At 32.1% G+C, this 26,032-nt stretch overlaps 1 protein-coding gene across 1 annotated transcript in view; it reads left to right on the top strand.

Annotated features, from left to right (window-relative positions):
* The first annotated feature begins 240 nt into the window (after positions 1-240).
* LOC145255348 (synaptojanin-1-like) overlaps positions 241-26,032 on the top strand; it is a 229,033-nt gene continuing 203,241 nt past the window's right edge. The window contains exon 1 of the mRNA XM_080113945.1: positions 241-632. Within this exon, the coding sequence (XP_079970071.1) occupies positions 506-632 (127 nt within the window). The 5' untranslated portion in view covers positions 241-505. The remainder of the gene's footprint in view (positions 633-26,032) is intronic.

The raw sequence follows: 26,032 nt of genomic DNA on the forward strand, positions 1-26,032 counted from the left end.
TATATTATTGCTTTAAATCGTTTAAAAATGATTATCTTTCTAAAAATAAAACTACTTGATTAATTTACGTCATTTTTGGAATATGACATTTCCGTTCTGAGACGGTACGTATACTATAAAGTTTTTTTTTTTTTTTTTTTTTTTTTTTTTAATTATGTTGAATTAATAACAACCGGTTTAAACACGTTAAAAGAAATCAATGTGTACTGTGCTCGTTTACGAAATCTCGTAGAATCTCGCGCGTTGCCGAGATTTCAGCGGCAGATGATGATGATGATGGCTACTATTAGGCTGGCTTCGTCGTCTGCCGTCCATAATCTATTTTCTCAAGAAATCCAACTACAGAAGAAATACAGTTGAAAATTATTGGATTTATCCGCCCGTGAACCTGCCGTACTTTGACTGTAGCAGTCAATTTACAGCTTGCTCGTCATCTTTCGTCATTATTGTTGTTTTTAAAGACAACAATTGACGACAGCATCGTGCAAGGAACAGCATCATCACCATGTCACTAAGTAAAGGCTACCGAGTTTTCCACAAACTCGATCCTCCTCCATATAGTGTCCTTTTAGTGAATAAATATCATTCAGATGGAGCTTTGATGTTTGAATCGAATGCAGTTGCTGTCTTGAGTAAGTATTATTATCATTACTAGTAGTGTTATTATTAATAGTATTATGGATTCAAACTTAATATCCTGGAGATTATCGAGGTTCGTAAATTATTCAAATAAGTAAATAAACCACAACCACCACACCAACAATCATTCTTTGTATCCTTTCTCCTTTTTCTGGTGTAAATTTATATGTATGCTTGAGTAATTGTGTAACACACTTGGAAAATCTTAAAATTATGCTTGTTTACATTGGTCATCTTTTAAACCCGCGCATTTCAGGTGAAAACATTACGTACTTGCATGACATGGCGAAATCAGTATATATTCCAGAAATTAGGAAAAATAATCTAGCGGAAAACTATTTACTAGTAAAAATAGAATTCATCGAAGTATTGCGTTTTTTTTTTTTATCGCGTGTTTTAATGTGGAAGAGTTGTGCGACCAAGTCAGCGTGACTAACAAGGGAGATAATCTCCAGGATATTAAGTGCTCGCCCGCCATTTTTAAACCAACGCATTTCATTACGTAATTGTAGCTGATTTTTTTTTTTTTTTAATACATCTAGGACATATTCTATTGAATCATTTTTTTTGTGGGGGGGGGAGGGGAGGGAGTATACTAAATTCGCAATGGCACATAAGTACGTAATAATGCGTTCACCTGAAATGCGTTGGGCTAAAAGATCACCAATGTAAACAAGCATGATTTTTTTTTTAATTCAATTTAAATACGGTTCAATTCTACTATAGTGACTGTTTGAATATCTCCCTCATTTCGATTCGTTTTATTCGCTGAAAGATTTTAAAATCGATTCTTATTGGTCCGAAAGAGTACGTTTTGTAATAACAAAAAAAAAAAAACAAAAAAAAAAACCTAGCTTATCCAACAAAAACTGATTTCATTAACAATAAAAAAAATGGCTTTAAACCATTTACGAATTGTGAATTATGAAATTATCCTACCCCCCCCCTTTTTGCGTAAATTTTTTTTTTTTTAATATATTTGTTTTTATTGGTAATAAATTGTATCAAAAAGTGGTTAAAGAGAAAAACCCTACTTGGTGACGGGTTCCGGTTTTTAAATCGGAAATTAACAAGCAGTCCAGTCCAGTGTGTGTGTATGATATATACACACACACACTACTACACTGCTTGTTTTTTTTTTTTTTTAAGGACTAACTAAAGACTTACTTTCAATCAAAATCAAACTTTGTGGGTGTGTTCTACATTTTTTTATGTGTGGTTTTACGATCATGCCACGCGAACTTTGGGTTAGTGGTAAAAGAAATTTGGTTAAATGTTTACAGTGTAAAAAAAAAAAATCCGCCAAAATCTTAGTGGGACAATTATGAAGAACTGCTTTGGAATAAACACCGTTTGTCAATTTCTGATTTTAAAACCGGAAGCCGTCACAAAGTAGACTTTTTCCCTCGCGAAAACCTAACGAAATAGATAACATTCCGACTCTAGTGCTATTTGGCATCCCTAAGCAAATCGGATTCATTTTAGAACAGTTCTGTAAAGTTAATGTTAAAATGGCTGTTTAAATTTGCTTGAGAATATTAAACTGCACAAGTGCCGATTTTCTAACGGTCCTTATAATACAATTGAACGGTTCCAGAATATTTACTCGTCCACCGAAGAGTACTAGATGTCTAGCTTCATGTGGGGTGTGGCCATTTCTGAATGCCGCAAGAAAGGCACTCTTCTTAACCGATAACAACTTGTCTAGTCGGACGAACCGACAAAATTTCCAAGTCAGTGCGCGTGCGCGACAGGTGATTAAACACATACCCCTCCTTTCGGAGCAGGTAGTGGCCGGAAGGATTGTTATTATAGTTACTTTTTTTTTTTTTTTTTAATAGATCTCGTAGGAAGGTGATCATCCTAGTGTTATTGACTCATATAGCTTTCCGGTTTTGCCCGAAAAAAGTTAATTTGGCGCGCGTAAAATAAATATAATTAAAATGTTAAAGAAGGCGGGGGATTTCGTATTATATAATAATTCTTGAGAAGAAAAAAAAAAAAAAAACTTGTAAGAAATGTGTATCCAGAAGAGTTTCTTACTGATTCAGTCTGGGTATCGAGAGCATCCCGAGCCATTCCCAGCAATGGCCGAAGCAGTTTAGATTTGAAAAGTATTTTTTTATTTTATTTTATTTATTTATTTATTTATTTATTTTTTTTTTTTTTGCGACTTCATAATTTACTTTTTTTTTTCTTTTTACATGGAGATCACCGCTTATCAAGGCCCAGAGGCCACTCGAGGATAAGGGTTAATAGGTATATATTAGTCATTGTGATTTTAGCGTAGTAAACATTAGTGGGAATTTTGTAAATTGGATTACTTAGGGGGACGGTTCAACAAGAACTTGTTTACGTTGGACTTGAAGACAATGAGAGGCTATTTTTTTTTTTTTTTTACTTTATTTCATTTTTTCAATTCTAAACCTTCGCATTCTTAGAATCGTCTACTTTCTTACATTTTCTTTGTGGCTTTCAAGTCGTAAACTGTTTCTCGGTCATTTCGGGAATAACTCTTGATTCTCCGTCGATACTCAGGATTGACTCGGTAAATGCTTAAATTCCTTGGATAACTAAAAACATTCTTAAGAGTTTCGTTTGAATTGTTAATTTAACGTAAAATCCTCTTTGAAGATTTTCGTTTCCATCATTATTTGCAAGTGAAAGAAGGGGGTGGCAGTGTCGTACTCGTAGGCGTCCGTGTTTTTTTGTTTGTTTAATTTTAATTTTTTATTCTGGACAAGAGATTTGTACTTCAGTAATAAATTAATTAAATTAGAATAAACGGACTTCAATTTTGAAAAAAATAAATAAAAATAATGATTTCGATTTTTGCAGACTTGAGGTAATAATGGCCACTGCAATGAATTGATTGAATCCGATGCACCCCCCCTCCTCTCCCCAACGAAAGAGAACAAAATAAAAGATGACGATGAAGCTGTAGGTTATAACGAAAAGGATGTTATTTATTTATTTTTTTTTCTCTCCCGGATGTAACTTATTTTCACTAAGATAAAAACATCACTTAAAATACTACAATACAAATTTAGTTTCTAGAATCATTTCCGTCTCCAATCGAGTGTTTTTTTTTGGGGGGGGGGGGAGAAAACAAAACAGAACGCCCTTTACCCTTTCAAATAACTTAGCACAATTTTGCCGAAATATATATATTCGGAGGGGGGGGGAGGGGGGTCTGTTGCCATCCAGACTTAGGGTTGGTGATAGGTTTAAGAGACTATTTTTTTACTATCAAGGCCCAAATGCCACTCAAGAATAAGGGTTAATGAGTTTGTTGGATGAACGTTAACACAATATTTTTTAATTTGAAAATATCAACATAAAGTAAGCTGTACTTTTATGATTCCGCCAATAAAAAAAAAACAAACAAAAAAAAACCAGAAAAATAATGCACATATTTTCAAAACAAATCGGGGAAAGATGCGAGCAGTTGAAGAATAACCTCAAGCAAAATAATCTGGAACTACAAACTTAGATACTCTAAAAATGAAAATGATTCTTTTGAAAAATAAAACAAACAAACTGTAGCATCACTTCAGTCTTTAAGAAACTTGACCACTAAATTTACTTCTTCAAAGATGAGTTCAACAAAAAATTTGGAAAAGAGATCAGTATCTGCCACAGCTTCTATTTCAAATTAGGGTTGCCAACTGACTATTCCTATTTCTTACCAATTCCAAAATTAAATGTATAATTCCCATACTAAAATATGTCTGCTAATCTACATTTTCTGTGACTGCGGCAAACACAAGGTTTATTGGCCAGTCAAATCAAGCAAGCTGGACTCCCTCAACAATCCATCGATATAATACCCCATATAGCTAGAGTCCTGTTGTTCTCTTCAAGATGTCAAAACTTGTGGAATAGAGAATGGCAAATCTGTTTTCGTTGGTGGGATTCCTAAGAGCTTGGCCAATACTGAATTAGAAAGGTATAGGTCCTGGATATGACCTTAAACTATATCCGATGGTGAGGCCCCAGCTTGCGGGCTTTGGGGAGTGTGGAGCCACTCTTTAATTGCCATTGCTCCCAGGTCCACTCTGACCCGGAGTGGTAGTATCTGTTAGGGTCTCAACTATGGGTTAAATAGAAACCGACTTGAAAAAAACAAATATATTTTATTAAAAAAATTGTTCTTCAAAATCACTGGATTTGGTATTAAAAAACCTGAAAAGGGTTGCTATGCCGTAAAACAAAAACAACCAACCAACTAACTAGAAAGGTATAATGAGGACTCTGAAACTATTAGCAATCTTATCAAAGATGAACAGATTGTAATTAGAACTCTCAGAATTGGTGTGCAACCAGAAGGGCAATACACAAACTGAAAACCTTCTCCTATAAAAGTTACAATTTTCCAATTATCATTCAAAAGCTTCTCTAACTGCAGCTAAACAGTTTAACTGGGATAAAAAATCTTTGGATTTTTGGAAAGAGTTCTCTCTGAAAGAATAAATCTGTTGGAGAACCCTGAGGGCCAAGCTTCAAATGTGCAGAGTTGCTAGAGAAAATTGTCTGTGAATACAAAATGGAAAGGTCATGCACTTGTTTCTTTTGTCATCCCTGATAACTATTTCCAAGGTATCCAAACTTCCCTGGAAGAACTAAAACCAAAATCAGACGAAGAAGAATCAAAATCCTGTAACTTCCCTTCAAAGATCCCTGAAGAGAGGTTAAAGTCCAAACTACTCCACCCCCAAAATTATTTTAATAAACTCGTGCTCTATCTGCTCCAAATTAGATGAACTCCAATTTATCACTGTAGATGAGAAAGTAAACTTGGTAGTAATTGCTGAAACTTGATTATCCTCAGAATTAAAAGAAGCAAAGTTTCATCTGCAAGATTTCACTTCATTTCACTGCGACAAACCCCAAAAAGTGGAGGAGATGATGTATGCAAGATCCTTGCTCAAACCATTTCAACTTCAACTCTCTTCTAACGTTCGCATATCTGACAAATTTTGTGCTGTTCTTTGCAATACAAAATCGGGCAGAGAAAATATTCCAGTGCTTTCCATATATCGCAGTCCCAAGTTCTACAGAAGCTGTGACTAATGTCTCACTAATGCTACGAACGCTGTCTTCAAATGCTAGAGTGACTGTCTCATATTGGGAGACTTTAATGCCCTGACTATTGACTGACAGTCAAATCTATGCACTCCAATGACACATTTGATAATTTACTTCTAGATATGAGGGAAGAATGTTTTCTATACCCGCATGTTATAAAATCTACAAGAACCAGATTTGAACAGATGTCCACGGTGCTTGACCTTGTGTTCACTTGTTATCAGAGTTCCGTTTCTTCTCTGCGAATTTTGCCTCCGCTTGGCAAGAGTGATCATGAAGTTCTGCTGACATTATCTTTTTGGACTTTGTCAAAACCTTTGACTTTGTCAATCACCGCTTATATTATAAAGTGAACACCTATGGTTATTGTGAATCAATTATAAAGTGGATAAGATCCTTTCTTAGTGATCTGACATACAAGCTTCAGATAAATGTCAGTTTTTCATCTTAGATGGACGCTTGCAGTGATGTTTTTCAAGGCTCCAAGGCGAGTTCTATTTTCTTCCTGCTTTATGTCAATAACATTCCTGATATGATTTGTAACATGCTCACATTTGCAATGTCAAATTAGTAGCTTGTAGAAGCAAAATTGACAATCTCAAGTCTCATCTTCAGCATGTCTGAAAATGGTACAGTGAATGAAATTTAGACCTTAGTGTAGAGAGATGCTGTCATATTGCAGTAGGTTCTCCTTCCGACTTGGTTCTTATTTTCCATGATGACACTGCTTTGCTCAAGGAGGTGAACGAGACAAAAGATCTTGCCCTTTTGTCAACTCATCCTTCAAGCCATCTAAACATTACATTCAGGTTGCTACCAAAGCAAGGAGTATCCTATTTCTCATATGATGTTCTTTCTACAAACTCCTGAAATATTTCTCCCTCTTTATGTTTCCCTCATCAGACCACTGTTAGAGTAAGCCTCTTCCTTATATCTAATACATAATATCGAGCATGTGGAGAGAGTTCAAAGACTGACTACTTGCATGGTGCAGGGTCTATCGGATCTGCCCTATGATAACCATCTTAAAAAGTTTAACCATTTCTCTTTTGAGTTCCTATGATTATGTGGGGATTCAATTTTGGCCTACAATCTCCTCAATGAGCATTATGATATACCTCAGAACCTATTGTTCACTCCTGCACCAGAAAGAGGGCTACCCGGATATTATATGAAACTTTCACTGCCAATTTCAATTGAACTAAAGGAGAGCTACTTTCTCAATCATAATCTCAAGGTAAATTTAGACAAGTGCTTGACTACTGTGTCCTCTTTTCTATAAATTTTTACCACATTTTCTTTACATGAGCACGATTGTTTTATTTTTTGCCAAATAAATTGAATTTAATTGAATTGTGAAAATCAGTAATGATACTTGCAATTGGGCAGAAATTGATTATTTTGAGAAGATTGTGACAGAATTTGTTTAAATTAGACTTGAAAACGACATGTTGTAGACAGCTTGGAAGCAACCCTGTAGTATTGTATTGCTCTATTTAGTTTTCAATACACAAATGAAGAGAAATTATTGACAATGGTTGTAGCTAGAAGAGCTTTTATTGTGAATATTTTATGGTGGGAATCTTAGAATGGAGCTCAGTTGAGCTCCTACTTTGAAAATAACTATGGCGCAGAGAAAGACTAGCAATATCTCTTTTATGAGAAAGAGGCTCCTCCCATTAAATTTTGAATTTGGTTTTCTACTCTGTCAAGACAAGAAAGAGATCTCTGGCTGCACCTCCTCACATGTGGCAACAGTATTACATCTTATGACGTATTTGACTCTTATACATGTAAAGGATTGCGTCGGGGTGAGATACCTTCTGGACCTTAGTAATGGATTTCAAGAATAGATTAACAATCAGTATTACAGGGTGGAACAATAAAGTTGTCACCCTAAAGAAAACAACACTACAGCTTTATTTAAAAACTTTTATTGAAAAAAATCAATTCAGGTAACTTGATTATGTAGTAGAGCTGACATCTATTCAATGTAGCCACCTCCAGCCTCAATCACCATGTTGATATGAGCCCGGAACTGCGAGCATGCCTTTTCCATAAACACTAGCAAGAGCTTGGTGAATACTCGCCAGATGGCGGCAATCAGGCAGGTTTTGGTGTTGTGGGAGGTCATAATGATAATGTTCTCGGCGTATGACCAAACGAAGTAGTCCAGCAGGTTCAGGTCTGGGGAGGAGAAGAGGCAGTGAGAGGAGGGTACAAAGTCATAGCACTCCTTTTGAAGCCAAGTCTTGGTCTCTTTGGATTTGTGGGCCTGCGTGGAGATCTACTGCCACACCCAAGGTTTGCCAGCGGCCACCTGATTGCACCAGGGGATCACCACACTCTTCAGCACATCCAGATACACTTTGCTGTTGACTTTCAAGCCGATTTCAAAGATGTGAGGTGGCATGATGTGCCCCTCACATGAAATCACACCAAAGACCATAACCGTGGCCGGAAACTTGATCCTGTTATCATAACTTGGAGCAGTAAAGAGCATGAGTTGTATAGCGGCACATCTCGCTCGTTGAGCATTGTATCACTTTCAGACATATCCTATCACTCTTGGGATTTGTACACAACTAGCCAACTAGTAGAAGGTCTGCAACAAAAAAAATAAAACCAGTTTTTATCAAATGGAAATGGAATCATGTCTTCTTTTCTAAATAACATTATTATTCAGAAAAAAAAACATTTTTAATATGAGGAGAGGCAACCGGAAATGTAGTTGAGACAGTAATCATAAAGATAATAAAAAAAAACTGTCCTAAAAACCGAGAGTGACCTGAAAAAAGAAGACCATTTTACATTGAATTTATGTGCAAAACCTACCCCTCATTGAATTCTATATTCATTTTTTTCCTTTCTATCAAGTTTTGAAGGGTGTTCAGATAAATGTTTACTTTAACTACAACAGAACACTGACCAATATAATTTGGTTATTAGGGGTATTCAAGGTCGCTGATAACAAATCTGATAATCAAACTTGCCGCAAATTTACCGTTTGCATGGTATTAACCCCTGGACCCTGGGATTATTTTGCGCCATTTCACCGCCTTCATTAACGCTACATGCGAGCGCATGGTAATGTTTTCTCATAATGTGTGTTCAAAATAATAAAGTGACTTGTCACATTGTGGAGGAATCTTTAGTAGACATTTGAAATAAGAAAGTTTTCAAAAAAAAAATATGGTTCATTTTTTGTGTTGTAACATAGTTTTTAATGCTTTTTAATAGATCTAAAAAATTAAATTTTCGCGAGCGGTTTAGAAAAAGATATTTTATGTTATTCATTTTTTTTTCCTTTTTTTTTTTTTTTTGAGGTGGGTATTCAATTATAGAACTTGTATAGTTTTTTAACGGGTGCTTCTGCAGTAATTGAATACCTCCCTCCAAGAAAAAAAAAAGAACAAAAAACATAAACATGTTTTTGTAAACCGCTCGTGAAAACTTACAGTATTATTTTTACTATTAAATGAGGTGAAAACTTTTTTTTTTAGTTTATGAAGAATATTTCTTGTAATTTAAAATATCCACCATGTATTCATGCGCCTTGTGAAACGTCACGTGACTACGCACATGCGTGCATTTCAGTAAGAACCGCGCTCGTGTGTAGCTTTAACAAAGGCGGTGAAATGTTGCAAAATAGCCCCAGGGTTCAGGAGTTAATACCATACAAACGGTAAATTTGTGAAGGGTTTGATTATCAGCAACCCTGAAAACCCCTAAAAATCAAATTTTATCAGTCAGTGTTCTGTTGTAGTTAAAGTAAACATTTACTTGGTACAAGCAAAAATGGTGGAATAAAGATAGTTTTGAAAGCCGATTTATCATAAATTTTTGTAGGTTTCAGACTACTTTTTTTTATTGTATTTGAAAGATTAAAGACTAAAGTTAATTTCCAAAAGGAAAAAAAAATATTTGTACACGTGAAAAAAAAGTTATGAAAAATGTTTTCACGGCGAGCTAACAAATTCAGCTAAAGTTTGAAGTCATTGTAAAAATTCTCTGAAATATAAATATTAGTTTTCTTGGTCTATTTTAATGATAATTAGTCCTAAGATATTGAATTAAATTAAAGAAAACACCTTGTTTGTACAAAAAATAGCTTAATTAGCACCCAAAAGCAAGAGATTCTCGCTTCGTTCAACCACAATAAAATGAAGTTCTCATCACATACGAAGCCCAAAATCTCGAACAGTCGAAAGCTGTCTGAAAATGACATCAGGTAGTTAAAGGGCAATAGGGGGTGCAGATTTTCATTTTGTTCCCCAGCTGTGCATCTGTACGTTCCTATCATGAGCGTATGTAGAATTTTTACCATTTTTTAATTTAATTATTTTTCTATGTTCTGCTTTTAAATCAAATTTAAAAATTGTTTTAAGATTATATAAAAATTATGTTATGCCAAAAGTTTCACATTCATGCAAGTAAGGAAAATATTAGAATCTTACATATAAAAATTATGCAAAACCTGTAATCTAAAAAAAAAAAAAATAGAAATATTTTTTGCAATTATAATTTTTTTTGTGTGTGAAAATATTAAATAAACAATGTTTAATTCAACAATAATAATAGGTAGTTTGAGAAATTAATTTTTCTTGGAGTTATATCATATTCCTTAATACAGACATTAGGGACTTTTTCATGATGTTCCTGCAAAAATGTTTTGTTATGAAACAATAAAAAAAGAAACTTTTATTTTTTACATTTCTATAAATATTGTTTTCAATATTTAAAATATATTCAATTGGAAATATTTTATTTAAAAAAAGTAATTTAAGCTTTCATAATTTACATTTCTCTAAATATATATTTTTTTTAATATTTAATATATAGTTATATGAAAATGATTAAAAAAAACATTTTTTTTTTGCATTTCTATAAATAATTCTTTAATATTTTTTAATTCTTAGATAGAATGGATTTCACAAATTTTATTGCATGATTTTGTCATAAATAATATATCCTAAAACAAGTTAACTACCTTCAATTACGAAACTGGAACTTTAACACATGTAAATAATAAAAATTTTCTTTTTTTTTTTTTTTCATGATAACACAAGTATTATTATTTTTTTTAATTATTTCATGATAGCACACAAAGTGTTAAAACTAAAATAATTTTTTGAAATAAAATATTTCTATATGGTTTCGCATTTCGTTTCATGCTTAGTGACTTCCATTCCATTCCATATTTTACCTAAACCATGTCCACTTGCGACATCTTATCTTTGGGAACTGAATTTTTAGATTTAGCCCTATTTTCTATCTTATTGTTTTTTCTCATTTTTTGATATTTTCATAACTGCGACATGACAGTTCAGTAGATACCATTGGTTTCACTTGGAATTCAGTATTTCAATTTTGAATTTCGTTACAATAACAAAAAGAGCCAATTTAAATTGCACAATTTAGGTTTTCTCTAACCAACAATAGAAAAGATACATTTAAATTATTTATTTGAAAAATTAAAAAGTTCATTTACAAATTAGGCATAACGCCATCAAAACTGAAAGTGGTGTATTTTTTTTTTTTTGTGGTTATCCTACTCTTAACCAGATGCATTTTTGACCGATTCATCCAAACACTGTTGCTTTTATTTTTTCACCCCTTGCACTTCAGTAACCACCACAATACCACATTTACTTTATGGGGTATCTAATTGTTTGAAAGGAATTTTGTTTACTATCAGGCTGTCACAGTAGAGTTAGTAAGTAAAAAAAACAATGCAAATGGATCTCAAGTATTTAGGGAATTGAGAAAGCAAATCTATTTCCACAATGAAACGTTTTTCTTTTTTCCTTAAAATGAAAATAACTTGTCAGTTTTAAACATTTATTTTTTTAAAACTTAAAACTTAACCAGTTCAGACGTTATTTTATAGAAATAATGTGGACATTGACGTAGGGTATTTCTATGTTAGATGTACGCTCATGTGCGTGTGCAACTTCTTTTGTATATAATAGTAAGTGGGATGTCAAAGAACGTCTAACAAGAAAGAAAAATAAGTAAGACCCTCGCAACCCTTTTCAAAGAATAAACCGCAAACTGTTTTCCGGTTTGTTTAGGACCGAAAGAAGGTGGTCATGATAATCTACCACCTCACTGCAAAGTTTTGTTTTGCTTAAAAAAAAAAAAGAAAAGTTTATGAAATGTCTAGTCTTTTTGTCTTAGTTTTCAATGACATTTTGGATAAAGTTGATAATCTTAAATTTTTTTTTCTTGAAATAAAATTTTTATTTACTTTTTAAAGCGGTTAAAATGTGACTTCAATTACAAGTTTTAATCGTTCATGACCATTTTTTTTTTGTATTAAAAAAATTCTTGCACCAAAAATATTTTTGACTTGAAAATGTTTTAGAATTGTATTTCATAAAAGCAACATTTTTACATAAAAAATAAACTTTAAACATTCGTTTTTGCACTCACATATGCAGAAAAAGATCAAGTTTTAACTGAATTTAACTAAGATAAAAACAAAAACAAAGAGGTTAAGACGTGCTAGTTGATAATTTAAGAATTTTCATCCCAGTGCAAAGGTCACTAGAAAAAAATGGCTGGATCTTTGTATTATTCCAAAAAGTACTAACCTCCTAAGTACACAATTATAAGCATAAAACGCAACTACTTATCATTTATATAGATAAGAAAAAAAAGCTATAATAATTCCTAACAATGTTTAATACCCATCACAACTCGTATCCTGGAAATTGAGCTGACGGCTCGCCTGTGTGACTGTCACTCAAGGCTGACTTCCAGCCACCAATACAAAAAATAAGTTAAGAAAAAAAAAAAAAAAATGGATAAAGGAAAGCCTCACCTAAACAGTTGCACACATTTCTTTTTCTCCCTGACAAAGAGATTTTATTCTTGAAAAATTAGCATATCAACATCTACCATTAGAATTTCCATGAACAGAATTTCTTTGCTAAGGGTTTTCAGCTGTGGAACACATTACCATAGAACATTTTGGAGGTGAGGTGGTGGGTTATCATGATCACCTTAAAAACTCTTGTTTTTCTGGCTTAGATCAAAGTACCCCACTACCATTTAGAGATCAACCTACTACCATTTATAGATCAACCCACTTGTTTTCAGTTCTAAAAAAATCTGAAAACAATTGGTTTATTTTTTAAAAAGGGATAGAAGGGTCTTACTAACCATTTTTTTTTTCTTTCTTGTTGGATGTTCCTTGCAGATTATAACATGGTTATCTTGAAATCGAATGTCAACAGATTCCTGTCATGAATTCCATCAACAATTCTAAATCCTCTTATAAAGTTCTTCATCTCTCAACTGCCAAGAGATTGTTGGTATTTGTAACCATTTTTTAAAAATTCCATCTCATTAACCCATTTCTTCGAGTGACTTTTGGCTATGATAAATAGTGAACTAAAAAAAAAAAAGAAGCTTTCACAGGTAAAAATTTAGAAGTAAAGTTGAATTTTTTTTTATATCTAAAATTAAATTAGAATTTTATTTCAGGATACAATGTATGATTTCCGACTAAGGATCGATTTTATCCAACATTAAGTATAATAAGCAAGATATTTCAACAGACCCTATAGTACTATTGAATATAAAAAAAAATTACATCAAATTATATTAACTGTGCAATTTCAAGTTGTTTTGTGAGTGAATAAACGTCAATTAGTTTTTTGTTTAATTTATTAAAACCAGCTAATACACTGCGTGTCAAATTATTTTTTACCAGTTTCAGAAACTTACCGGTAGTTTCGTATCAAAGCTTCGGAAACATTGGCAATGCTGAGCTGCGCGTACTGTGAAATTTTCGTACTGTTCCGCGCAATGTAAACAACTTGCCATCGTAATTGCTGAATCCACGGTATTTGAGGTGTGTCAAATTATTAACAAGGCAGTTTGTTTCGTCAATAAAATGGGTTGTAAAGGTAGTTTGATTGGCCGTTTTTGTTTTACGGCATATCAACCCTTTTCAGGTTATTTAATGCCGAATCCAAAGATTTGGAAGAAAACATTTTTAATAGAATATATTTGTTGTTTTCAAGTCGGTTTCTATTTAACCCATAGTTGGGACTCTAACAGGTACTACCACTCCGGGTCAGAGTGGACCTGAGAGCAATGGTAATTAAAGGGTGGCTCCACACTCCCCAAAGCCCGCAAAGGTAGTTTGAGTAGTTCTGAAAAGAGTACTATTACAGAACAGCTAGCAAAAGGTAAAACTACCCTCAAAATATCAAAAATGATAGGAAGATACCATCAAAGTGTGAAGAACTTTGTCAAGGACTCTACAAAAGTACGTAAGAGAGCTGTAAATCTAGAGTTATTTCACACCGTTCTCTACTCCAAATTAAACGTGAAGTTGTTAAGAACCCTGGGCAGACAAGTCGAGAAGTCTTTGACCAAGCCGGATTGAAGAAGGTCTCAAAAAGTACTCAATGTCGCCTTCTGAAAGAAGTGGCAAAGTCTGTTAAGCCTGTGACAAAGCCTCCATTAAAGCAGTATCACTTACAAAACCGATCGAAATGGGCAGAGGACAACATGAAAATGGATTTTTCCAAAGTTTTGTTCACGGATGAAGCGCGTGTCACTCTTGATGGCCCAGATGGCTGGAGCAAGAGATGGGTCCTAGATGGACGACATCATCATCAGCATTTAAGGCAGGGTTTTTCAAACTTCCTGACTTGCGGACCCCTTTATATTTCAGGCTTTACTTAGGGACCCTCTTATAAACAATTATAAAATTGGCACTGCGGCAGTAAAATATCCGGTTGTTTGGTGTCGCCTTTCTTCCGATAACCGTGGTATGATAACGACTGGACGTAATCTGCATTTCTCACCGGTTTTTAATCAGCCGTAGACTGAAAATCGATCATCTGATTTTTATTCCAGTGACAACAATATTAACAGCTGGGAGCGAGAAAAGTCAATAATGCTTAAAATATTGATATTAAATGAAAACAGCAATAGCATTTAACAAATAGCTTTATTGTCAATTACACACGTGGGATTTTTCAATACACACTTAGTGATAGAGAATACACACTTGGTGATATTACTGACAAACATACACGCAAGTCACTTTGTGGAGCAAGTCTGGATCTTTATTTGTTTTTAAGATTGGTCAGTGCCGAAAATCCTGCTTCGCATAAGTATGTTGTTGTAAACGGTAAAAAAATCTTAATTGCCTTTCGAGATAGCAATGGATATTCGGAGACTACAGTGAGCCAGAATTTTGAAACTCGTTGCTGCATAAAACTGGTTTTAAAACTTCTGTCGCATGAAATTTCAGCCAGTTCTCCCAGTTCATTTCCTGTGAGCATGATATCAGCTATTTCATCATAAAACGGCTTTCTGATCCAGTCAAAATTTTCAATATTATCTGCATTAGCTTTCGAGGAATATTTGTCAAAATGGTCGGCTAGTGATATCAAATGTTGTTTTTGATCTACAATGATCAAATCAACATTAACTGAATCATTGTTGCTGAGATATTCGTCCAGTGTAGTGAACATATCTAAAGTTTTCTTACTAATTATTGTAGTCCATATATTCAGTTTTATCTTGAAGGCTTGCATTTTGTCATGACTAAATAAAATATTTGAATTTCTTTCTTGTAGAGATAAACTCAGTTCATTAAGTTTGTTGAATATATCTGCCAGATAAGCAACTTTGCAAAACCAAATTTTATCGGCCATTATCGAAGCCAGTTCAGCATCCTGAACAGACAGAAACATCAACAGATCTTTAAGTTCAAATAAACGCTGAATTACTTTACCTCGTGGTAGATATCTTACATCTGTATGAAACAACAGACTTAAATATTCAGCCCCCCATCTCACCACAGAGTATTGCAAAGAATCGACTCAACAGTGGCCTGGTTTTAATGAAATTTATCACTTTAATACAAGATGACAAGACTTAAGAAAAAGAAGTATCCATTTTTTTGGCAACCAGAGCTTCTCGCTGAATCATGCAATGTGTTGCAGTGATATTATGTGCTACTTTCTTAACATGACCCACAACACCTGAGTGAATACCGGTCATTGATGCCGCCCAACTGTACATATGCCAATACACTGGCTCCATAACAAGCCTGATTGAGAAAGAAAAGAGTCCAATACTTTAAAAACTTCCTCACCAGTTGTTCTAGTTGGCATAGGATGGCAAGATAGAAAATCTTCAAGCATTTCACTTTCCCAACAATATTGTACATACACAATAAGTTGAGATCCGTTGGTAATATCTGTGTTTTCATCAAGTTGTAATGCAAAAATGCCTGTTTTCACTATCAATTAAGTGAGTTTTTATGTTTTCTGATATATCTTCTATTCTTCGCGCAGTTGTGTTATTTGACAGTGGCACAGTTTTCAATTTCGCAGCACATTTTTCATCCCAAACTGTGTCACACATGTCTATTGCACAGGGCAATACAAGTTCTTCAGAAATATTATGGGCCTTCTTAGCACAAGCCACTCTCAGTTACCTCTAAATAAGATGTCCGTAATAGCTTATGATTTGATGTTATTGCCATTGCAAAAGTTTTTGTCTGCGTTAAATAATCATTCCTTTTTCTTGCAAAAAAATCTTTTGGTATTGTGGCAAATTGAGGATTTAGTGTTGTTAAATGTGGCTGCAATTTAGCTGGCTTCAGGGCTTCATTCGACAACAACTTATGACAAAGTAAACACTGTGGTCTGTTAGCATTATACATACTTCCAATGAATCGAAATCGAATATACTCCACATCATATTTTCTTAATTTGTTTTTTCTGAACAATCTCTTCTGTCTCTATATCACATTCTGAGTTGATTCCATCATGAGCTTTCCATTTCAAAAAATTATCCATGGGTAAAATTTGCACCCTGAAAAAGCAAAATTTGATAAAATATTTTTCGTATAAATGGTGCAAGCTTAGTCCTTTATGAACATAAATAAGTAAAAATCAGATATTCAGACATTAAGAATTCCTGACACGCGATCAATGATCAAGCTCGGCTGTAATCTTTTGCTGTACTACGCAGGAGATTTAATTTTGTGTAAAAAAAGTATGCAGGAACACAACGTCGAATATATTTCAACAGCAATAACAAATAACAATTCTTCACATTTTTATAAATGTTCAAAATCAGAGGAACAAAAAAAAAATACATTTCATAAAAATGAAAACCTTGGAGTTTTATAGGATTTGTGCCGATCAAGTAACTTGCTTCCTTTTTCATTGTTGCCCTATACGCACTACAAGTAAATTTATTAAATGTTCAACTGAAAAGGGAATTTTGTTGTATTAAAGAGGTTAAACGTATTTCTACCAGTTAGAATGCTCTGAAATGGAACATGTACATCAAGTCTGTTGCCAAGGTCGCTGGAAAGATGGTGGGATCCTTCTACCGCTCCAGAAGATATCTCGCTACTGATGCAATTCTCTATCTATATAAAAGCCAAGTACGTCCAAAGATGGAATACTGCTGCCATATCTGGGCAGGAGCTGCTAAAAACAGCCTATCCTGCCTTGACAGAGTGCAAAATAGACTTCGTGGCTTAGTGGGGGATGCCCTTTTCTCTACCCTGCAACCTCTGTCCCACAGAAGAGACGTTGCGAGCCTATCCTTGTTTTATCGTTATTTCTATGGCAGGTGCTCATCTGAACTCCAATCTCTGGTCCCCCCTCGCCAATCTTTCACGAAAAACACCTGTCTAGCTGAATTCACTATGAAAAATTTCCCCCACTCTTTATCTGTGCCTAAATCAAAACGTGGATTCCATGAACAAAGCTTCTTTCTTAGAACTACACGCCTGTGGAACTCTGTTCCGTCTGTCTGCTTCCCACCTGACTACAACTTGGATGTGTTCAAGTCCAACGTTAACAAATTCCTAATGAACCGCCCCCTTAAGTAAACACTTCATCAAATCTCCACACTAACATACTGTACTTGCAATAACCCTTATCCCTGAGTGGGTTCCGGGCCTTGATAAGTGGTGACCACTGTGTAAAAAAAAAAAATACCAAAAAAAAAACGTTTATTATTTCAAACCCTTTTGACATGTAAAATTTAAAAACTCACACAACAGTAAGTCAGTCAATGTTACAGAACATAAAAAGAATAAAGAAAGTAACCAAAAAATATTTAAAATAAAAAAGGCATATGGATTAAGTAGCAGAAATAAACTGAAACTATTTATTTAAAGACAGTTCTTCCGTATGTTGGCCAATAAATAAAATCATTATGAAAGGACAACATATTTTTTATTTGTTTAAATTATGAAGTAGGTTAAAATAAGATGTTATAAATAATAAGTAACAAGTATTTTAATATTAAAAATTGTAACGAGGTACTTTAAATTAAAAACTATCAATAACCTTATTTTAAACTTTTTAATCTTTCTACAAAAAAAAGACCCCATAAAATGTGTATCAATCATGATTATAAAAGAAACAAATTTTGTTAAAAATACATATTTAGAATTTTTAGTACGTTAGTTGCAGGATAATAGATAAGTAACTACCAGAACAAAAAAAAAAAACTAACAAATGTTTAAAATAGATTTAGTTTACCACATTTATTAATTTATTATTAAAAATTTATTAAATAAAAACCATCAGACGAAATTTAAAAATGGCGGTGCTGATGGGGTTCCATTAAAGAAAAGAGCTTAAATTTTACTACAAAATTAAAATATTAGGTACAAGAAGAAAAATGTCTATTAAAAAACATATATAAAATCAAATCACCCATAAAGTCTTTGCTGTTCGGCCACAGACCTCCTGTCTTGTTCTTGCGGACCACAGTTCAAAAACCCCTGATTTAAGGTCCAACAAGGTGGTAGTGGGATAATGATTTGGGCTAGGATTATCGGTTGGCCGATGGAGAGTCCCAGAAAGCATAAAAATGACGTCAAATGCTTACATAGCTTTTCTGAAGGAGCACTTTAAACCATGGCTGAAGAAGCAAAGGTTGACATTCAGAAGAACCATTATTTTTATGCAGGATAATGCTCTCTCGCATGCAAAAGCAAAGAGTATTTGCAACAACTGGGGTTCTCTGGCCTATGGAGATGGAATGGCCTACAAATTCACCAGATTTGAACCCAATTGAGAACTTTTGGAGTATCATGAAGCAACGCCTCTATGCAAGTGGATGCCAATATATATATATATATTTTATAAAATAAGATTTTATATTATAAATTATAGTTAGTATTGAAAATAATCACTGATGCTTAATTTTGTATATTAATTCATTAAATAAAAATATTCTATATATAAAAATAAATAATGCAGATTTAAAAAACGTAAAATGAAAATGAGAGTATAGTCTCAGGAAATTGTAAGTTGGACAGCGAGTGTATGTGTGTGTATATATATATATATATATATATATATATATATATATATATATATATATATAACTACTTCATTTACTCACATAAAATTAATATACGAAAGTATAGATTTATGCGTAAGCTTTAAGTATTTACTTCAAAAGTGCTCAATACGTAGGTAGAGCTAGTTAGTAATTTATAAAATATATATGCGCATAAGCCTGACGAATCCTAGAGTGGATGAAACGCTGAATATTCAGTGTAGCTTAATCACCATATATATTTTATAAATTACTATATATATATATATATATATATATATATATATGTACTAGCAGAAGTACCCGTCGTTGACTGGGTTCAAAAACAACCTACAGAAAATGGACTGTGATTGATGAAAGTATGATAGGTTATGAAAAGGAGGGGGTTGTAAAGAGATAGGTTTTGAACTAAAAAATTTGACCCTAAGTAAAATATGATGAAAGTAAAGATAATTTTTGCGAAAATATATTTTTTTATATCAACTTTGTTTCCATTCGTAGCCAAGAGTTACCAACAAAATGATGTTTCCTTACAAAGAGAAAATGTTACATATATAATAATATAAATATACAAGAAATAAATGTTACCATAGTCAATAAAAGTTATTTTTATGGTAGAAAAGTTAATTGGTTTGTATTTTTAAGTAGTTTGTAAAAAAAAAAATTTTTTTTGTAATTCACGAACCGGTTTAAAAAAAAAATCAAAATTGCAGCGACTTTGAAATGGAGAGCCCCGTTTTCAATTTGAAGGAGGGGCACTTGAGCATTCTGTGTTAACAATTTAAGAGAGTTCCGTCAACATAAGGAATATTTATAAACATATTTTAATGTTTTCTGTTATTTTGTGCTTGAGGAATATTTGATTATGGCATGTGTAATTTATATAAAAATTCATTTAAGTAGTTATCGCCTCAAATTTTGTTTTAATTTCGGTTCGCTGAAATTATTTCAAGTAAAGAGCATTAAAAACTATTTCAAAACAACAAAAAAACATGAACTGAACTTTTATTGACTATGTTAACATTTATTTCTTGTATATTTATTTTTTTGGATAGTAGTTTGTTGGCTTTTCTGCTAAACACTCTTACTAAATAATATCGACGAAATATCCAAAAACAAAGAAACAAAAACCAGTTTTGAAAAATAATGAAGCTTTACTTACTTTAGTAAAATAATCCACAACAGCAAAATGGGATATTAAAAAAGTAAACACGTAATTACTGTAGTTTTTTAAAGCAAAGAATCGATATGAATAAGAAAATGGCGCCCTTTTCAAGCAGAAGAGCTTCGTTTCAGTTTTACAGTATTGAACGGTGTAGTATTGCGCTGTCGGATTCAGGGTTGTACTATTGTAATGTAAAGAACACGCAGAAAGGGTTGTAATCAATTAAATTCCTTCTAGTACACTGACAAAAAAAAGCTTAAACATATATATGAATAAAAATAAAAAGGTTATGTAAATGTTTTTAAAAAGATGCGTAATCACATGAGCAGGATTTTTTCCTTCTTTTGACACGATAACAAATAACGTTCTTATTTTTTATTATTTATCTATTTTCGATACTGTGCCACGTGCAATTGGAGAAGGAAAAAAAACAGTTATGCGAAATTTGCGTTGAGAATTGTCTGAAGTTACGACTTTTTTTTGGCTTTCACTTTAATAAAAACGTGAATTTATGAGGTGAATTTATTCAACGCAATATGATTCAACTCAAAAAAATAAATAAAAGCTAACGTGAATTAAGTTAAAGTTAAGGTGTTATTGTGGACCTTCACCCCCTTTTAAAAAACCTTATTAAACTTTGTGACATATTTACATTCTATGGAGGTCAGGCGCGAACGAACACCCAATAATTTTATTATACCATATTTCTTCAAACTGAAACATAATTATCAAAGTATACTTACGCAAATAGATCTGAAAAGTCTTGGTTAAACTTTGTGCCATATTTCCATGGAGTACAGGCACGAGTGCAGACCCCACAATTTTATTATAACATCCCTATTTAAGTTGAAACATACTTATCAAAGTATTCTTATGTACATCTATATCAAAAACACTTGTAAACGTTTCTTTTTTTTTTTTTTTTTTTTTTTTTTTTTTTTCATTTTTTATTTCCATACTTTGGGGGCCAGGCGCGTACGCAGACCCCACAATTTTAATGAACCACCGTTCAGCCAGATCAAACATACCCATTCCTGATCCTCGATACATCTTCTATCATTATATGTAATCAGTTTTTTAAAATAGTCAACCATATAGGAGCCTATTCATGACCAGACACACACACACACACGTTCAGCTTTATATATATATATATATATATATATATATGAGAGAGAGAGAGAGAGAGAGAGAGAGAGAAATTTTCATAGGAGGAAACATAACAAAACTATGTTTATATGTATGATCGTTTCGGAAACTATATCCGTATCAAAAAATAAGTAATCCTTATCAGCATAAATGGAGGGGAGAGAAGACATACAATTTTTATTAGATTATTGGAGTAAATACAGTTTGTGAACCTTTGTAAGGGAGTGTTTCCATATTTATTTATTTTTTTTTTAGCCATAAGGAGGCCTCTCAGTGCACAAACCTTTGATAAGAGATTGTTGGTATTTGTAACCATTTTTAAAAAATCTAATCTAGGTAATTACACTTATTGAGCTTATCATAACTGCAATACTTAGAGCACAGAACCTTTTTAAATATATTTTACTGAGACTTTGCTCATTTAGACCCTGTCTATTACACTCTATAATATATATATATATATATATATATATATATATATATATATATATATATATATATTGTAATTTTTCTAATTTCAAAATATATATATATATATATATATATATATTGTAATTTTTCTAATTTCAAAATATGTTGCATCATTATTGTGATGTTTAATTTGCAGTATATTTCAATTTAACTTTTATTATATAAAGTTTGAGTTTATGATTTGTTTCCTGCAAAAAAAAAAAAAATACCCTCTCTGAAAAAACAGGTAAAACTAGCTGATAAAATATGTAAGCCTTCTGGGGAGCTAATCGCTTCAATATAATTCCAGAAACATATAGTGAGAAAACACAGAACATTTTATATATTGAATATACTATACTTATAATTTTTTTATGGTAGGAAGTTAAAATATGGAGTTTTTTTTTTGGGGGGGGGGGGAGGGTGAATTAGCGATTTTTGAAAATTTCAGACGATAAAAGTTAAAAATCTAGCGATTTTCTGGAGATTTCTTTCTTCTGATCTCGTGGGTTTTTTAAAATCTCAGTTACCAACACTGCATGTGATATCACTAAAAGGATAATGTAAACAAAATGTGTTTACAATATCGGTAAATTTTCAATGGTTTAATCACATGATTATTGATAATGTAACCATGTGATTGAAATTTAATTTAAATTAACCACACGTGGTCGCTTTCCTATCAAATATTCATCGAAAAATGGTAGGTACAGACAAAATGAATGCCGACGCTCAAAGTGTATAAACATTTTGACCCCTCCCTTTACTTAAAAATTCACAAAAATCAGGAAATTAACCAATTTTAATGAAAATTGCAGTATTTATCAAATAATGATCGCAGAATATAATGAACTAATTAGTTTTACTTAACTCTTTGTAAAAATTTTTTTTGTTTAAACAAAAAATACCTTTACTAAAGTTATGGTTTTCAGTAGTAAATAAAAAATGCAAGAATTTATTTTTGCCTTTTTTATATAAATAAAGCATCGTAATTTGTAACAATAAAAAATAATTTTTATAGTAACATTACGAAAAAAGCCCCTAATGTCCGTATTAATGAATTCGATATAACTCGAAGAAAAATGAATTTCTCACATACTATTCAGGAAATTAAAGATTCAGTAGATTCCTATTTCAGTCACCTAAATTATTTAGGGTGAAATGAGTTTAGGAATTTATAGCCAAACCTAAATATTTTTTTATTATTTTTAAAAAAATTTTTTTGCTTAAAAAAAATGGCATTAATACGGGTAAAATTTGCAAAGAATGCTCTGTTTTACGGTTGTTGTAAAAATGGAACGGAAATTTGAATTTCATTCCCTTTTAAATTCGGTACATTTTTACATTACGTCCAACTCATCATTCACATTTGACACGTCAACTTTTATAGCTTTTCGGGTATGTTGGCAAGGTTAGGGGTGTCTATTCCGAAAGCCATTCTTAACATGGGTAGATTGGTAGGTGTGTCAGAAATTTCGTGAAAAAATAGTGAATAATTCCACCCCGTCTTTCCAAGCTTATAACTCCTCGAAAAATGTAACTCAAGCCCTAATTTTTTTTTTCAATTAAAGGAGCAAGGACCAAGGTTTCATTAAAAAAAACAAACAACGTGTTTTTTTTAAAAAAGGTTTAAACTTCGGACTTTACAGGTAAATTTCTAAAAAAACACTACTTGTTTTTTGTTTTAAATTTGAATATATTATTTATTGACCTTTTCTCTTCAATTTGTGATATATAACACTTTGGTGAGTAAATTATTTACTTTTTAATAGATATTTCAAAATGGGAGGCGTGAATTATTCGACCCCCTGTCTTTCCAAGCTCATAACTACTCGAAAAATGTAATTCAAGCCCTAATTTTTTTTTCAATTAAAGGAGCAAGGACCAAGGTTTCATAAAAAAAACAAAAGAAAAAACAAACAACGTGGTTAAAAAAAAGGTTTTAAACTTCGAACTTTACAGGTAAATTTCTAAAAAAACACTACTTTTTTTTTGTTTTAAATTTGAATATATTATTTATTGACCTTTTCTCTTCAATTTGTGATATATAAAACTTTGGTGAGTAAATTAACTATTTACTTTTTAATAGACATTTCAAAATGGGGGGGGGGCGTGAATTAAAAAAAAAACAGAACGGTTGTCTAAAATATTATATTCGGTTTATTGGAAAGAGCATAAAATTTCACATTGACCCTGAGAATATCGTAAAAATAGAATAAAAAGAAAAATTTTGATAGATTTTTAAAGTTTAAAAATTGAAAAATAAATAAAATTCATTACTGTTTTTTAAAAAAATTAAAAAAAAATATTTCTATTACTTTTAAAACAACTTTAATAGTTTATTTTGGAAGTATAATCCATAAAGAAAATAAACAACCCACTTTTAAAAGAGAAATTACGAGTTTTTTATATTTTATTCAGTTTCGTGATAGGGGTGTCAAAAATTCCTACAAAAATTCTGGTACATCTACTAGATTGGAGTGTTTATTCGTTGTAAACGTACCCGACAACCTATAAATGTCGACATTTCCAATGTGAATGGTAAGCTGGACTTATGTAAAAAATAACAAAAAGATATACCAAACTAACTTTCGTTTAAAAATGGAATTATTTCCCTTTCGTTATTAACTTTTTTTTTTTTTTTTTTAATATTTTGTGTTTTATATACATAAAGTACAATTGTTGAATGTTACTGTTTTGATTATATTCGTTTGGGGGGGCACAATTAAAAAATTAAGAAAGATTAAAACGAAGCGAAATTTAAGTTTCCATTCCATTTTTACAACAACCGTAAAACAGCGCATACTCAGCAAGTTTTATCGTAATTTATAAGCATAATGTTGAAACACTAAATCAACATTTTATTTATTTTTTTGCATAATTAATGATGGAAGTATTTTTCTGTTTATTTTCTGAACATCTGTAAAAAAAAAATAATAATTTGAACATTCTCTTGAAAAAAAGAATCAAACTTTTCTCTACTTTCACATAACTATTTACAGTGTTCATGTAAAGCATTCATCTGTTCTTTTTATAATAAAAATTCCGTTTTCAAAGAGAAATGTTTACTGCCAAATTTCTTTTTAAAAAAAAGTGCAAGTTTTCCTGAAAAAAAACTTTCACCTAACAATTTATGGTAAAAAATTAATCTTTTTTGGGGGGAAAAAATAACAACTTTTATTGATTAAAAAAAATTGCACAAAATAATAAAAGTGAATAAACGAACAAAATGCAATTTTTCTTGAGGAATGTGTTCCATTTTAACAAACTGAGCCACAGCAACGCATGGCCAGGTACAGCTAGTATATATATATATATAGTAAGTTATAAAATGTATATGGCGATTAAGCTACACTGAATATTCGGCGTTTCATCCACTCTAGGACTCTTCAGGCTTATGCGCTAGAGTCCTAGAGTGGATGAAACGTGGAATATTCAGTGTAGCTTAATCGCCATATACATTTTATAACTTACTAACTAGCTCTACCTACGTATTGAGCACTTTTGAAGTAAATACTTAAAGTTTACGCATAAATCTATACTTTTGTATATTAATTTTATGTGAGTAAATTAAGTAGTTATATATATATATATATATATATATATATAGTTCTGTTTAATTACAAATGTCTCATAGAATTTTGGAAATGAATTTTCTGTAAACCATGTCTATATATTTTGAAAGTACATTAACCCTGGGTGCTTAAAAAAATATACTTCATTTCGGTTAATGGAGATAATAAAATTATTTTTTTGTGTTTGCATCAAGCATTCATGAAAAGGAAAATACAATGTTTTATTTTATTTTACTTTATAAGTCGGACATAATAGAAATTCAACAAAACTTAACAGAAATATTATTTGTGTTAATCTGACTACTGTTCTCCTTGTTAGTCTTATTCACATGTTTCGACTAATGTAACCTCCACCTCTTATCGAACTCTGGAATCTTTCTGTCAAACTTGGGAATAGTATGCTTTTGTTCCATCAGCCATGACTGGGGAGAATTCTTTCGTAATTTGCACTTGCATTTTTAGTATCGCCTGTATTGAGGATTGAACCTTCAACCTCCTGAAGAGTGTCATTAGGAACTGAATTTTACCTTATACTTCATTTGTTACATTACCTTACCTTATCCCCCCCCCATCCGATAAATGCTGAGTGCATCTTTTGGTCACACCTCCAAAATTG

Source organism: Euprymna scolopes, chromosome 3 (assembly GCF_053919585.1).
Source record: "Euprymna scolopes isolate OS-2025 chromosome 3, ASM5391958v1, whole genome shotgun sequence".
Lineage (NCBI taxonomy): Eukaryota > Metazoa > Mollusca > Cephalopoda > Sepiida > Sepiolidae > Euprymna > Euprymna scolopes.